The sequence below is a fragment of the Panulirus ornatus genome, chromosome 34, assembly GCF_036320965.1.
Source record: "Panulirus ornatus isolate Po-2019 chromosome 34, ASM3632096v1, whole genome shotgun sequence".
In the NCBI taxonomy this organism is placed as follows: domain Eukaryota; kingdom Metazoa; phylum Arthropoda; class Malacostraca; order Decapoda; family Palinuridae; genus Panulirus; species Panulirus ornatus.
The window spans coordinates 16,879,258-16,896,418 of record NC_092257.1 but is presented as its reverse complement, the minus strand read 5'-3'; the positions used below and the strand labels follow the sequence as shown (position 1 = coordinate 16,896,418).

At 37.3% G+C, this 17,161-nt stretch overlaps 1 protein-coding gene across 8 annotated transcripts in view; it reads right to left on the bottom strand.

Moving 5' to 3' along the window:
* The window catches only part of Fbw5 (F-box and WD repeat domain containing 5), a 72,047-nt gene extending 57,819 nt beyond the window's left edge, over positions 1 to 14,228 (bottom strand). For 2 of the 8 annotated variants that reach the window (XM_071682620.1, XM_071682627.1), the window contains exons 1-5: positions 14,036 to 14,227; positions 9,698 to 9,843; positions 7,305 to 7,435; positions 3,154 to 3,245; positions 22 to 179 (exon numbers count right to left, since the gene is read on the bottom strand). In XM_071682620.1, the coding sequence (XP_071538721.1) occupies positions 22 to 179; positions 3,154 to 3,245; positions 7,305 to 7,417 (363 nt within the window). In that variant the 5' untranslated portion in view covers positions 7,418 to 7,435; positions 9,698 to 9,843; positions 14,036 to 14,227. Of the gene's footprint in view, positions 1 to 21; positions 180 to 3,153; positions 3,246 to 7,304; positions 7,436 to 9,079; positions 9,124 to 9,697; positions 9,858 to 12,539; positions 12,559 to 14,035 lie in introns of those variants that run through there. The other 6 variants (XM_071682621.1, XM_071682625.1, XM_071682623.1 and 3 more) reach the window with 6 other exon arrangements.
* Positions 14,229 to 17,161: the final 2,933 nt, after the last annotated feature.

The window sequence follows — 17,161 nt, the reverse complement described above, 5'->3', positions numbered from 1 at the left end:
TAATTAGATCTGTGAACTTACAATAATGTATCCATCTTTGGATGATGTGGCAAACATATCTCCCTTATGTGAAAAGGAAACATGGAGAACCTGATGATTGTGCTCACAGATTTCTTCTGTTTCAACCACTGGTGTGCCTTCAACTAGGCGTTGGTATTCCCCACGCCATGATGTTCGGCCTGAAGCAAAGTACAGTAATGAGTGAGGAATTATTCATTTCCTTTGCCATTTTCATAATTCTTTATACAGTTTTCATACTTTGTTCCCACTCAGTTTTCTATGTGTATATCTACAAAAAAAATATCACTCTACATCTATTTCAGACACTCACTTCCTCCTTTTACCATTTTTTTCATAGTTGTTCACCATTTCCACCATTAGCAAGGTAGTGCCGATCACTCAAAATCTTTTTCACTCCATCTTTCCACCTCCAATTTGGTCTCCCATTTCTCCTCATTCCCTCCACCTCTGACACATACATCCTCTTGGTCAATCTTTCCTCACTCATTCTCTCCATGTGACCATATATATATATATATATATATATATATATATATATATATATATATATATATATATATATATATATATATATTTTTTTTATTATACTCTGTCGCTGTCTCCCGAGTTTGCGAGGTAGCGCAAGGAAACAGACGAAAGAAATGGCCCAACCCACCCCCATACACATGTATATACATACGTCCACACACGCAAATATACATACCTACACAGCTTTCCATGGTTTACCCCAGACGCTTCACATGCCTTGATTCAATCCACTGACAGCATGTCAACCCCGGTATACCACATCGCTCCAATTCACTCTATTCCTTGCCCTCCTTTCACCCTCCTGCATGTTCAGGCCCCGATCACACAAAATCTTTTTCACTCCATCTTTCCACCTCCAATTTGGTCTCCCTCTTCTCCTTGTTCCCTCCACCTCCGACACATATATCCTCTTGGTCAATCTTTCCTCACTCATTCTCTCCATGTGCCCAAACCATTTCAAAACACCCTCTTCTGCTCTCTCAACCACGCTCTCTTTATTTCCACACCTCTCTTACCCTTACGTTACTTACTCGATCAAACCACCTCACACCACACATTGTCCTCAAACATCTCATTTCCAGCACATCCACCCTCCTGCACACAACTCTATCCATAGCCCACGCCTCGCAACCATTACCATTGTTGGAACCACTATTCCTTCAAACATACCCATTTTTGCTTTCCGAGATAATGTTCTCGACTTCCACACATTCTTCATGGCTCCCAGGATTTTCGCCCCCTCCCCCACCCTATGATCCACTTCCGCTTCCGTGGTTCCATCCGCTGCCAGATCCACTCCCAGATATCTAAAACACTTTACTTCCTCCAGTTTTTCTCCATTCAAACTTACCTCCCAACTGACTTGACCCTCAACCCTACTGTACCTAATAACCTTGCTCTTATTCACATTTACTCTTAACTTTCTTCTTTCACACACTTTACCAAACTCAGTCACCAGCTTCTGCAGTTTCTCACATGAATCAGCCACCAGCGCTGTATCATCAGCGAACAACAACTGACTCACTTCCCAAGCTCTCTCATCCACAACAGACTTCATACTTGCCCCTCTTTCCAAAACTCTTGCATTCACCTCCCCCAACCCTACTGTACCTAATAACCTTGTTCTTATTCACATTTACTCTTAACTTTCTTCTTTCACACACTTTACCATATATATATATATATATATATATATATATCCCTGGGGATAGGGGAGAAAGAATACTTCCCACGTATTCCCTGCGTGTCGTAGAAGGCGACTAAAAGGGGAGGGAGCGGGTGGCTGGAAATCCTCCCCTTTCTTGTTTTTTTTTTTTTTTTTTCAAAAGAAGGAACAGAGAAGGGGGTCAGGTGAGGATATTCCCTCTAAGGCCCAGTTCTCTGTTCTTAACGCTACCTCGCTAACGCGGGAAATGGCAAATAGTATGAAAAAAAAAAAAAAAAATATATATATATATATATATATATATATATATATATATATATATATATATATAGAGGATCATAGGGTGGGGGATGGGGTTGTTAGAGTTTTGGAAAGAGGGGCAAGTATGAAGTCTGTTGGGGATGAGAGAGCTTGGGAAGTGAGTAAACGTGTTTACCAAATGGCGTCCTAGCTTCGTCTTCGATGTATATCAACTGACTTATATTTCTCTCGTGTCTCCCCTGATGATGTGATTATTACACGATAGTGCACTTGGGAACTTATCATGTTTCATTTTCCCCTTGGACTCATAGGAATATCTTGATCACGCGCAAAATTGTGATCCTTTCCAATATATACCCGCAGGGGTGTATATAAATGCCCATATACATACCATACACAGACATATACATATGTACACAGGTACATATTCATACTTGCTTGCCTTCATCCATTCCTGGTGCTACCCCACCCCACAGGAAATAGCATCACTATTCCCCGCTTCAGAGAGGTAGTGCCAGGAAAACAGACAAAAAGGCCACATTCGTTCACACTCAGTCTCTAGCTGTCATGTGTAATGCGCTCAAACCATAGCTCCATATCCACATCCAGGCCCCACAGACCGTTCCATATAATCATATATTTTGGCTTCTTTTGAAAAAGTTCATAAAACAATTAACACTGACAGTATTCTCTAAATTTTCTCAAATACTATTATTCCTTCCATCATTACTGAATAATTCATAATTGTCTCTGAGGATTAATATTTTTGACATTCCGACAAAAGAGTTTTTCCCTTGACAATGTACTAAAAGTCTTGAAAAAGTCCCCAAGCAGTAGATTGTGGTCAAAATTGGCCATATACAATCACAAAGCAGATGTTTTTTAAGGTTTTATTTTGCAACTGTTGAGATGATGGCTCCTATCTATGTTCCAACAGTGATATATAGTAATGGACTTTATTACAATATTCAATGTAATACCTTTATTTTTAGCCTCTATCCTTGATGATGCAACAAACACAACTCATTTGTTTACAATCTATGGGGTGGCAAAGGGTAACAAAACACTACAACAGAAATATAGTTTTATACGTACAGACCTTTCCTTAGGGAATATGTGGTCGGATAGTCAAATCACCATATTTAATGAGGTAATAAAGTATGCACTCAAATGTATACCTGGCATGATGGGCACAGCACGATCCACTTGGAAATCCTTACAGAAGAAGTGACACCACAGAAATTCATCACAGGATACTCGCAACCATGACCTAAAAATTCACAAGGATAACATATTCATTAATTACACTGATAATTGAGAAAAATTCACCTTTCACCGTACGAACATTACACCAAAATGTTTTAACCATCTATGTGTATACAACAGAATTCCTACATCTATAAAACTCATGCAGAACTTTTATGCATATATCATGTTACTCTAATCCTAGAATTAATTCAGACAGGTTCTATGCACTTGTACTCTGAATGATACCAGTTATATAAGTTCTCATTCAAACCTTTTTATTCTTTCATCTTCAGAACTGATAACAACATATTCCTGAAATTCTTTAGTGATAAACACTCATGCTCTAAAGTCCTTCATGTAAATGGAAAAATATTTCTCCAAACTCTTCTGATACTCCTGAGTCATGCCTACTAAAATCACATGACAATAACATGGAAGTGGCAGGAAACATGTTCAGAAAAAAATAAAACAATCATTGAAAGAACTGTTTTCTTACTATCACAGGTGCTTGTTGAACTCTAAAATCTGGTCCCTCATTCTGTAGGTGACAATACCTTTAATCAGATCTAGCTTTAAATTATCTAAGCCTTTTCTGCATAAATGACACTTATGCGATGGGCATTTTATTATTTTGCTTTGATGCATTAATCACAAAAATGCCTTGGCAACAGAAAAACATTTTCTTTCATTGAGCTGAACCATAGCATTTGAAGACTAAAAAGTGCTGAATTCTGGCAGTATACTGACAAACTTTAAAAGTAAACATACAGCTCACATTGGAAAGTTGCTCTCTACCTTTCCATGTCTTGAGACTGATTTCACTGATTTAATTATGACTTATATGTTATATCTTACAGATATATTCATCATTAAAAAACCTATCCTATGATATACTATGAAATGTCACAGTTCTTGTAATAACATCCTAAAATTCCTAAGTCTGGGTCACAAGAATAACCTCACTAATTCTTTACTCAGAAGTATGAAAAAAAATGAGTAATTCTCTAATTCAGCTTGTCTCAATATATCTACTAATTCTTTACTCAGAAGTATGAAAAAAATGAGTAATTCAGCTTGTCTCAATATATCTAACAAAATTTTGTAGCAATAAAGAAAATATAGCAAAATGTGACTATGTCAACCCACATGCAGGCCATCTCTTGCACAGCACCAAGCTGGGCATGGTGGTGAATTTGTGAACAAAATTCCAGTGGGATTCAGGAAAATATTACAAAATGTGATCTGAATTTGTTATCCCAAGCAGTACACCATGTGGTAGCATGCTCCTGTGGTAAAATGCTGGGTGTGTCACCTCCCCCAGTTGCCTGATTTAGTGTACCAGCACTTAGCATTAGTTGCTTTGACATGTATGTATCTCTTGTCTTGTGCACTTATACAACACATATTATATCTACTACAATATATGAACCTGGACAGTATAAGTGCATAAAGTTCAATTTGTATATATACCTGTAGTACTAAGTAAATTACATTAATGGATGATGATAAAACCATGGTTCCTAAAATTAAGAATCAAGGATATTCAATGTATGTATGGATCATGGTGAAATGCCTGAGGATTGGCAGAATGCATGCATAATGCCAATGTACAAAGGCAAAGGGGATAATGGTGAGTGTTCAAACTACAGAGGCATAAGTTTGTCGAGTATTCTTGGGAAATTATATGGGAGAGTATTGATCGAGAGGGTGAAGCATTTACAGAGCATCAGATTGGGGAAGAGCAGTGTGGTTTCAGAAGTGGTAGAGGATGTGTGGATCAGGTGTTTGCTTTGGAGAGCGTATGTGAGAAATACAGGTACACCACTGATTTTCCGGCACTCTTGGTTCCAAAGCCTGGTCAGATTAACCATTTTGCCAGACCAAACGTGGTCATGTAATAATAATTCATCAACACACCTCTAACCCACTAATTATACATCTCCCATGTGTCTAAAGTATACCATGGCCTGCTAGAAATTTAAATTAAACAAATATTAAATGTCTGAGCACCCTATGATGGTAAGTCTGCCCTTAGATTGTTTGAATCTAGTGACCTATCTAGGGTATGACAGGTAGGGCAGGTGCCCTGGGCGCCACTTGAAGGGGGGGGGCCAGTGGCGTAATGGCATCCTGGATCCAGACAATGATTCGGATCTTGACCACGAAAACATATCTTTGGCATTTGGAATCACATTGATATCATTATTAGTTCAATAGTTATTCACAAAAATTGATATTTCTTTAATGTCATCCTGGATCCAAACAATGATCTGGATGACTCCCAAAATCTAATCAATCGGTCCTCTGTATCATTTCTGACTTTTCTTGAATATTTCATCAAAATTTAATCATACTTTTGTTAAAAGTTGCTCACAGACAAACAAACAAACGGCAATTAAAACATAGTCTACTTGGTGGAGGTAATAAAGAATATTTGTGTCATATGTTTGGACAGGGGCACACTTTCAGTGCTTGCTATAGACACTATTTCCCCTAGATATGCCCCTGTTTGAATCCTGTGGGGTCTTCTTCATCTTCTGTTGTTAGTGTTTTCCTAGGTGTGCATCGCCACAAAAATGCAGTTTCATATGCTTTATACACCTGCTCAGGATGGAGATGCTCATCAGCTACGAGTATCGCAAATTCGTCCACATACTCGGCAGCTCCTTCTTGCTTTGCAAATCGATTTTCTCCACAAAATTCATTCATGGAAATTCCATGACGCTTCTTGAATCTTTGAAGCTATCCTTCGCTACAGTCACAGTCATGTTGTAATCTAAGTTCTTTATGGCAACTTAGCCTGGTCCATTATCATGCTACCTGACAAGTCCACTCCAGCACTCCAACGCTGTCAAAACCATTCCATCATCACTCGATTGTGCTCAGTACTCTTACCATCTTTCATAGTTTTTCTAATTGTCATATGCTTCTTGGAATCGCTGTCTGCATAGAATTTCAATATTTTCTCCCTTTGCTTCTTTATATCATAAGCAGTTGATGAACCAATACTGTAGATGTCACACAGCTTATGCACTGAAACACCACAGTCCATCTTTTCTAACAATTCTACTTTATCTTGGATTGATATGGACTGATGTTTACATGTGACACCACGACTGACACTCTCATATGTCTTAGAAGCCATAGCTATGTTTAGATTTAAGCACAATAAGCTAAGAATCTCACAGAATTGCGGTATACCACCAACAAGTGCAGTGTAAAGAATGTAAATAAGCACTCCCTACACACAATGCCATCTGTGGCCACCAGTAAACTAGTCTGGAGGCCGCAGTAATTTCAAGTTCTCTCACGTAATTTTGTCCGGACTAAAGGAGGTGCCGACTCATCAATTGCCAGAAAATTGGTGGTGTACCTGTACTTAGAAAAACAGATGGATTTGTATGTATCATTTATGAATCTGGAGAAGGTATATGATAGGGTTAATAGAGATGCTTTGTGAAAAGTCAACCCACTATCATACCTTTCCGAACCCACTTCCCCTAATGCCTTCACCAGGGGATTTATGTCTTATTTTCTGGACTATCTGATGGCCATGTGTACTATGTTAGCTCAGTTGTCTTTACATCACCTCTACTATTACATCTCCATTTTCTCATATACATCTAATTTTTCTCTTAATTAGGATGTTCATTACTGAATTTGCATCAGAGGTGCCCTTTCCCTCCATCCACTAGCCCTAGCTATGGTCTCTACACATGAACTTCAGCACTGCACCATGGTCATATAATTTATGTTATATTACCTTTTTCTGAATATCCTTTCTTTTAAGTATATTTCTTTCACTCTAAAAAGGTAAATAAAAAATTTGAAACCTATTTTCTGTTTATACTGTAATTCACAAGTAGAAGTAAGTCCTTTCAAAGATTAAAAAATTTCTGACGTGTTTTTTGTAGGACTTGAGAATGAAATTTTCTTAGCAAGAATTCATCTCATATTATACAATGCAACTCTATAGGAAAGGGTTTTGCAACAGAACTGCAGCTATACAGACAACTTTCTAAAAATGCATCTAATGTGTTCCAGACAAAATGGGATGGATGTGTATGCAACAAATACTTACTTGCACACCAATCCCACATATGGCATATCAATACATTCTAAATGCATAAAGATGTGGAGAAGGATGCTGTCTGGCAGCAGTGTCCAGTCTGGCTCACTGCCATCCATAACCATCTTCACCTGGTCCCACACCTGTAAATTAATATACGTATAAATCATATCTATGCTGAAGGAAAAAAAATCAATATGAGGTATGATCCTAAAAGATGACATAACTATCAGTCTATGACCTTCAGGCTTTCTCCTGCCACACTACTGCTTATTTACTTCACTTTTATGAAACTACCTCTAATAAGACATGCCTTTCATAAAAGTCCTCCTTCATTTCTATTTTTACTTGATTCCTTTTGCTTTCTTCCATAATTTCATATTTTTCTTTCCTTCATACTTGTTTGCTATTTCCTGCATCAGCAAGGTAGTACCAGTAACAGAGGAAGAAAAGGCTTCATATGCTCACATCCATTCTCTAGGTATCATGTGTAAAGCATTGAAACACAGCCCCCTATCCTCAACCAGGCCCCTGGTTCAGTCCATTGACAGCACATCACCCCCTGTATACCACATTACTCCAATTCATGCCATTCTCCACATGTCTTTCACCCACCTGTATATTTACAGCTATCTGAATTCTCCAGGTTTTAATTTTTTAAGAATTGCACATGCATGAATGTAATCCACTTCAGTACCAAATCTTTTTATGTAAACCACTTCCCTTGTAGTACTGCAGCATGCCATATTCTTCAGTTTATCTTTGAACTTAGAAACTACTTCACAGAATATGTCTTACTTCACTGCGTTAAGCATTCTTCTTTCCCATACTACTGATTCCTTACTGTACATCGTTATGGGATAATCTCTCTCCAGCTGATACAGTAAACCAAGCAAAACCTAATTTGTTTAACATATTCTTCTTGATTCACTAATAAACATTTCTGAGAAAACTCAACTGCCATTAGATATGCCATTCTGAAACTTGACAGGTTGAAACTGCTACTAAACCTTTGGCATAAACTTAAATAGCAGCTGTAGGTGCATCAAGCAATTACTCTAACCGCCACCAGATAAGTTCAGGTTTTAACCCAAGAACAAAATATCCAGCAATACCTTTGTAGAAAAGATAGAGTGAATTAAGTCTAGTCACTCACAACTGTTTTCCAATAAAAGGGGACCCATATAAGGGAGATACATTTAACCACTTTTCACTTTAAACACCTTATATCAATTAATGAAAACTGATTCATTCGAAGCTGCTGTAATCACAAAACTGTGATGTCAATTTTGAACGTGAAACCAAGCAAACTACTTTGTAGCATGGCAACATCAAAGCATTGGTGTTGCTCCATGCTGTCCTACCCTCAACTCTCCTTATGCCATCATTATGCCTATCTGGAGTATCCAGGTCATCATTTACATCCTGCTTTATGGTTATAATCCATGATGAGTCAGAGGAGGTCAGCCAATTTCAACAGTGTGCCTCCAAAATATGATAGGTTGGAAGGTATATACAATATACTAGTCAACCAAAAAAGATTCATCAGCATGGCACATACCAATAATCCATCTTTAGCAACTCACCAAACTTGCTCACATTAGTTTTAACAGCATGTAATTTAGGTTTGATGAATTTTCTACAATCTATTCATCTCAATTCAATTATGTTTATGATTCAATAAAAAATTTCTGTCTTGAAGTATTTCACAGGCTCTTAAAAATTATCATATCAGGGGATGGTAAGGCACGAAGTATGAGGATAATGACCACTGAAGCTAGGCTTACTTTTATGTTACTGCATCATGATGACTTACAAAAAATCCATGCAGCTTGAAAAGAAAATTTTCTGTTATATGTTTTTTCATTACCATAGTTTGGTTGCTGTGTAGCTAAACCAACAGTACAGTAACAGTGCAAAGGAGTCATTTAATCACATCAGAAAGTTAACTTGAGTGTAGTGCAATAATTACATCTTTGTACATTAAGAGGAAAGAGGCTTACAATCTTGGGGCTGTCTTGTTCTTTCTGCACATTCAAGAAGACTTTTAAATCTCTTTTAGTTACCAGCATTTACAGCCTCCTTGCTTAAACTATTCCAACCATCCACAACCCATACACCACACCGATATTTCTTTACATTCTTCTTAAACATTTTGTTTCATAGCTTCCTATCATTGCCTCTGGTAACTCTCACAGCTCACAGGACAGACCAACCTGGAGAGAAATATCTCACTGCACATAGGACAAAACAGCAGAGAAGACAAAAAAGATAATGGTTTCTTCTAACACTGCTTCATAAACCTAATGTTAACCACTTCTTATGTATCTAAGAAAAATGCATGAAATAGTACAAGGCACAGAACATGAGAAACAAAACCCCGTATGATTACATGACTTCCTTACCTTAATTATCTTAAGTTCTTGAAAATATTCAATCAGTATTCAAAGAGACCTTCCCTAGGTACAGAGAGGATCAAAAATCACAACTCTGCACTACTTTTCTTGTTCCATGCTAACTCCACTAAAACATCAATGTTCAGGTCCTCCTGCTAAAGCAATATTGCTATAAGTAAAACAACAGAATTCAAATATTTTTGTGGTTACTATAATGAAAGATTTATGAATATACATATATCTCTAAAATTATGCCATTTATAAAAGTATTCCATTTCTGGTATCATAACCATCAAGCAGTCAGGATCAATTAAATCAAACATTATAGCAAAAGCCAGATTAGTTGTTATATACAAATATACAATTCTTTACCTTCCTGCCTCAGGCACCCCTTCTGAGGAGCTCCCAGAGCATTCAGGAAACCAGCCATATTCACCAAGCAGGACTACAAGTCACAGAGTGTGGTTATGTGTGTGTGAGTTGGGTGAAGGACAGTTTGGGAACAAGTGTTCAGTGTCTTCAAAGTGGAAGTTGCAAGTGTTCAGTGTCTTCAGTATAGAAATTGCATTTTGGGTGTGAGGAGTCTTGAGAGATATATCATATCTAACTGCTAACAGCTTTCCTCCCCACACTGTATAGTCATAAGAACTTCCACATGCATCTTTATCAACACTATCAGGTACTTTCTCCACATCCATAAATGCCATATACACCTCTGTTTCTCTAAGTATTTCTCACACATATCATCTAAAGCAAACATCTGATCCATACATCCAGTACCAGTTCTGAAAATCACATTGCTCCTACCCAATCTCATGCTTTGTACCTGCCTTCACCCTCTTAATCAATATCCATCTACACAACTAAGCAGATACACTCAACAAACTTACACCTCTGTAGTTTGAACACTTACCTTTATCCCCTTTGCCTTTATGTAATGGCACTATACATGTATTATGCCAATCCTTAGGCACTTTGCCATGATCCATACAAACACTGAAAATCCTTACCAACCAATCAACAACAAAGTCACCCTCTTTCTTAATAAATCTAACTGTAATACCATCCACTCCAGCTGTCTTGCCACATTTTATCTCATGCAAGGACTTCACCACCACTTCTCTCTTCATCAAACCACACTCCAAAACTCTCTCACTTTGCATTCCATCCAAACCCAATCACCCTACATCTGCCATCCTTTCATCAAACACATTCAACAGTCCTTCAAAATACTCACTCCATCTCCTCACTTCATCACAAATTGTTACCACTTCCCCTTTTGACCTCTTCACTAATATTCCCATTTGTTCTCTTGCTGTTTGCACATCGTTAATCTCCTTCCAAAACATCTTATTCTTCTTAAAGTTTACTCATACTCACTCATCCCAACTCTCATTTGCCCTTTTATTCAATCCTGCTCCTTTCTTTTGAACACTTATTTTTTCTTATACATCCCCAATCATTTGCACTCCTTCCCTGTAAGTAGCACCCAAGTGCCTCTGTTTTCTCTTTCACTACCAACTTTAATTTTTCATCTCACCACTCACTACTATTTCTAATCTGCCCATCTCCCATCTTTGGATGCCACATGCATCTCTTGCACATGCCAGCAGTGCTTCTCTAAACACCTCCCATGCTCCCCTGCTTAATTTTTTCTAACCTCTAAATGTGTGTATGAAACCATGATGAGAACCTGAATGTTCTGGCTCTGAGTAAATCAAAGCTCAAGGGAAGAATGGTTTGGAAAAGTCTTAGGAGTAAAGTCAGGGGTTGGTGAGAGAACAAGAGGTAAGGAAAGGGTAGCACTACTCCTGAAACAGGAGCTGTGGGAGAATGTGAAAGAATGTAAGGAAAAATATTCTAGACTGATGAGGGTAAAACTGAAAGTGGATGGTGAGAAAAGGGTATAAGCAGTGCTTATGCACCTGGCCATGAGAGGAAAATTCAAGAGGAGCAAGTTTTGGGAGCAGGTGAGTGGGAGTGTCAACAGTTTTGATGTAAGAGACTGGGTATTAGTGATGGGTGATCTGAATAAAGGCAAGTAATGTGGCAATTGAAGGTATAATTTGGGGACATGGGATATTCAGTATTGTGAAAGGAAATGGTGAACAGCTTGTGGAACTGTGTCCTGAAAAAGGAATGGTGAATGAGACCTACACAAGTTAGCAAGAGAGATGGTCAGCAGCCATTACTGGATTATATATTAATCAAGCAATCAGTAAAAGAGAGACTTTTGGATGCAAATGTGCTGAAAGGGGTAGCTGGCAGGATGTTTGATCACTATCTTCATGTTGCTCATGCTGTCTTAGCTAATATTAAAAACAAGAACAAAATACACAACCCCATAGTCTATCACTCCACAGAAGCCCATAAACACATTGAAGAATACAGTTTAACATCAATGGTATCTAAAACAAACATACATAAGTACTCAATCCTCTACAAGAGCAAAACATACATATACCCATGCCATTCTAATAATCAAGGTGGACAGATATGTCTTCATTTTATCAGATTGTAGATCTTTTTGTTTTGTTTTCTGTGTATAATTTGAGCTTGAATAAACAATCATTCAAGCAACTAATTATTGTCTCATCAATCAATAACAACAGTAGCAATCATAGAAATGGGATGAAGTCAGTAATGATGATAATCTAACAAATAAATACATATATAAAGCACAACACATCACAATGAAACTACCAGCACATAAAAATCTTCAAAAGCAATGAAATACGGAGTTTTTGCTGATAAATACAATGTGGTGCATCAAAACACTATAAATGAGGTGATAATACTATCAGGGAAGACATGTTAACATCAGGCTGTTTCCAACTTTCCACTGTCTTACCATTGCATTCCCACCACAAGTTTGTATCTTCCTGGTTCAGTTGAAGCCTATATCACTCATTCTTGGTTGTTTTATCATTCATATATATTGTTCTTTCACTGTATATGAAAATTTTATCTCTTCTTTACTACTATTTCTGAATTGAAACACATTTCAGAGGTTTGGAGATTGACAAAGTGAAAACTCTAAGGTAAAATAATATATTCTTTTTCTCTGGCTGGGGATTAATTTTTTCTATTCTACATCAAACTTTGTTCAGGTATATTCTAGCATATTTACAGGTTTTGTCACACCCAAATTTACAGTCTTCTATGCCTTGTAGGATTTTCAAATTGAAAGGTTGATGTACCTCTCTCAGAGAGGGATATCACCTCTGTACTCTCTTGAAAGTACAGCCTCATTAATTTCACTCATACCCAACGGTTCAATTTTTTACTGCATTAGCATGGGCTTTGAAAAATCTTTGAACACCTTCTAAGTCTGCAATTTTGTTCACCTTGCACAGTGATGTTAACAGACTGCAGTATTCTTCACATGGGAGTATTAATCCCTTAAAGAGTGTCATCCATGATGTTTGCAGCATAGTTACAAAATGCACCTTTAATACTTAAGGAGACTTAGTCGATTAATGCTTTTCAATGCGTATTCCTACGATTTTGCTTTGCGATCTCCACTTTAATGACGTGATGACATACTTCCCTACAGTATGGTGGTAAGCACTACACAACATAACCTAACCACATAACCAAATTAACCTTTGCAAAACCTCAGCTACTCTAAACAACATAACTTTCTAAATTTTGGTAGATTTCATAGTTTATAAGTACCATGAGGATCCATTTTACCATCTTTTTGGAAGAGGCAACTGTCTGTTTTGTTCACTGAGCATAAGATCATCATACATTATTACTTTGAGGTCTTTCACTGTGTCCCATCACAGAATGACAGTGTTTGTGTCCTTCCAATAATTTTCATTTTTTCATTCACCAGGTGCATATATCTTGTGTCAATATCATGTACGGTGGAGGAAGGTGGATTTGTGAGTACAGGCCACTTGAGTTTAAATCAAGCGTAAGCCTTTTGATTACTCTAAAGAAGTTGTTGCTTGGTTACAGAGTGGTTTGTGAGGGATGGGTATAGTGCTATTGCAAAGAACAGAGTGTCATGCATGTTGAGAAGAAATTGGGTGAGAAGTAGTTTTTGCTGTTGTTGTGCAAATGTTGAATGTTTATAGCAGCTAAGCATTCGATAAAAGTCCTGATTGCTCTGTTTTATGCTGTTTATAGCTTTATTATTTTTGCGTTTGACATGGAGGATGAACATCCTGGTGAGGCGCAGTTTTGAGTGGAGCAAATGAATTTTGCATATATATATATACATATATATATATATATATATATATATATATATATATATATATATATATATATATATATCACTAAACTACCACTTCTATTAATAATCAATACAATCACTTCCATCACAAGTGATCTTACCTCGGTACTCAATATTTTGTGTTTCGCGTTTTTTCTGCAACTTTCATGTTACATAAATGCTGTAATATGTATTCCAGAGACACATACGAAGAAGTTTACATCGTTTGAATGCCACCCAAAATTACTGTGAGAGGACACCAGAGTACAGCTGATGGGTGGCGGCAACTAACAAGGTCCAAAACAAACCGAAAGCATTCGACTATAATAACCAATGTTCAGTCCAAATAGACTGAAATATTCTTTTCCCACATTAGACAATTTGACAGAATTGAAATACTTGATTTTTAGAAATATGTGTTTTAGGTTTATTTCATGGACTCATATACTTAAGGATATGGACATACATTTTCTATCGTAAAATACTCCATATTGTGACTATTTTCAAACTTTATTCCAATCTATTGCCAAAACAAAAATACAAACAAATGAAAAGTTTAATTTCGAGTATAATTGATTACATTGTATACAATGAAAATCATGATGATGTGACTGATAGGATATGTATGAAAATAAGACAGCCGACGTAATACCTACATTTTCCTCCTAAATTAATCAACGCTTACATGAATATATTGACATAAATCTAATATCAGCATACATGAATCCTCTATATATATATATATATATATATATATATATATATATATATATATATATATATATATATATATATATATATCGATATTGACTACTGTAAAGGCTTAATACTTCATTCTTGTACATCCTTTTATATATATATATATATATATATATATATATATATATATATATATATATATATATATATATATATATATATATATAGATAGATAGATATGATTTAGGATGTATTTATGATAATTTTCCCTGCTCTCACATGTTATCTAAGAAACTGTATATCTAATTAGGTTTGCTTTACAAACTAATTTTAGAACTTTTTGTAGCACATGAAGAGAATGAAAATTTTACCTGATGCCCCTTGACCTCTGACATAAACAACCTAAAGTGAATAACAGAAAATGGAGTTGGCTTTGTGGGTTTGATTGAGATAATTACATTTCAGAGTTAGTTTGTGGTATATATTAGTTTTTTTTTTCTTATTAATCTCGATGATTGATATATAAACCAGGCTTAAATATTATTGCTGAACATTGAAATTTGTTTAACAAACAATTCATCTACAGCAAACCATATATTCATGTTTATTTAACTCTACACAGTGTAACGCCCTAGAATTGTGATTGCACGTGTCTAATTACTATGAGGAATGTAAGGGATACATAATAAAGGGTAACACAACAATGATATATTGATATTTCTTAGAATATAAGAGCAACAGATCTTTAACAGCTACTGCCCCAGCTGAAGTGAGAATAGAGATAAGGCTTGCCACAGCAGGGATGAGTCGTTACCTGATCTCTTGGTAGCCAGGTATAGATGCAAGAGTTACAATAGGACCAGTTGGGGTCAAAGTTCATGAGTTGTGCTCTTAGAGGAAGGCCTTGCTGATGTTCTGCGGTTGTGCCGCAGGAGGATAATGGTCCTGACACAAGATTCCTTGTTGGTCCTGGGAGGAAGCAGTTGCCAAGGACCCGTGGTTGTGCGGCAGATACACAACGAGAAAGACAATACTTAGTTGGGTCCCGTCGTTGTGATGCAGGGGGAAGAAGGCGTTGTGAATGTCCCGTATTTGTAATACAGATATGGACTGGAACGGTATATGGTTGTAATACAAGAGAAGGCGACTGTTCCGTGGTTTTGATGCGGGTGGAGGAACCATTGCCATTTGTTCCATGATTGGTGGCTTGAGACGTTTTCAGATGGATTTGTGGAGCTTTATATATATATATATATATATATATATATATATATATATATATATATATATATATATATTATCCATAGTTAAGTGGTTGGTGACATGGTAGTGACGCATGATAAGGTTCATGAATCATTGCACATGACACCTGCAAGGCGAGCCATCAAGATTTGGGAATGGGTTGTGGAAGGCTACCATATGGCCAGGGCTCTTTATGCAGTTATTAATGTTGCCAATATCACAGGAATCCCACATAGACGATGCTTGAGAACTACAAGGGCTTTTGGAGTGATGCTAGGGATGCATCATTGGAAGACTCCCCACTTTATTCTTTTCATCGCGATGAAAACTGATGCCTAAAGTGGCTAGATTTTCAATGACAGAGGATGGCGGGAGGTCAGGTTAAGAACATTCACACGGGTGACTGTAGTTTACCGTGGTGGAGTTTGTTGCACTGCACGTTCATGGTACAGAGGGCTACTGGTGTTGGGTAGGACCCTGGAGGTATACGGACACGCCAAGCCGTAGAATGCAAGCAAGATATTCAAGAAAGCATCTGGTGTGGTGAGGCGAGGTGAAATTTCAAAGTCACCCCTCTCGTTTACCTAGTCTGACCCATCACGGATGTAACCGCCACCGTTCCTGTATTATCAGAGGCCTCACCGGGATTATGATTGTGGGCCAAAGATCAAGATGTGCTTTGGTGCCACATATTGGATGGGCGTATCACGAGTTTATTCTTACTACTGTAATGATGCTTTTCTTATAGCTGTCCCTGCAGCTTCATCAGTAACCAGTCACCGGTTCGTAATTTGATGTTATTCCATCGGCCAATTCTTTGGTCAGGTTCAAAGACCTTTAGGTCAGGTTCAAAGACCTTTAGGTCAGGTTTTCTAACAGCAAACGCAGGTTTTGTCCAGCTGGGGCCAGCCTTGCTGCATCCATTAAAGGGTATGAATGTTGAGCAGTATCCCAGTAAATAGAGGTTGAAGAGTAACACTACAGCCCTCATGTTATAAATATAACTACAGCCTAGCATCACCTTCTCATCCCTCTTTCTTTTGGTTTACGTCAGCGAGATTCCTACTGTCCTCACAGGCATTATTACATCTTTTAACCCTTAACACTGGGGAACTTTAGGTGAAAACTTACGTGTATTTCTCTCATTTCATAATGAGAACCATTACTTGAAGATCTCATTGTTTTTATGTAGAGAGAGATAGCAAAGTTGACAGCCCAGGATTAAAGGGCCAGATCTAAATTATGGGTCAACTTTTGTCTTTCCCTGGAGCAAATCTTGATAAAGCTGTAAAGTGTAATGCGGAATC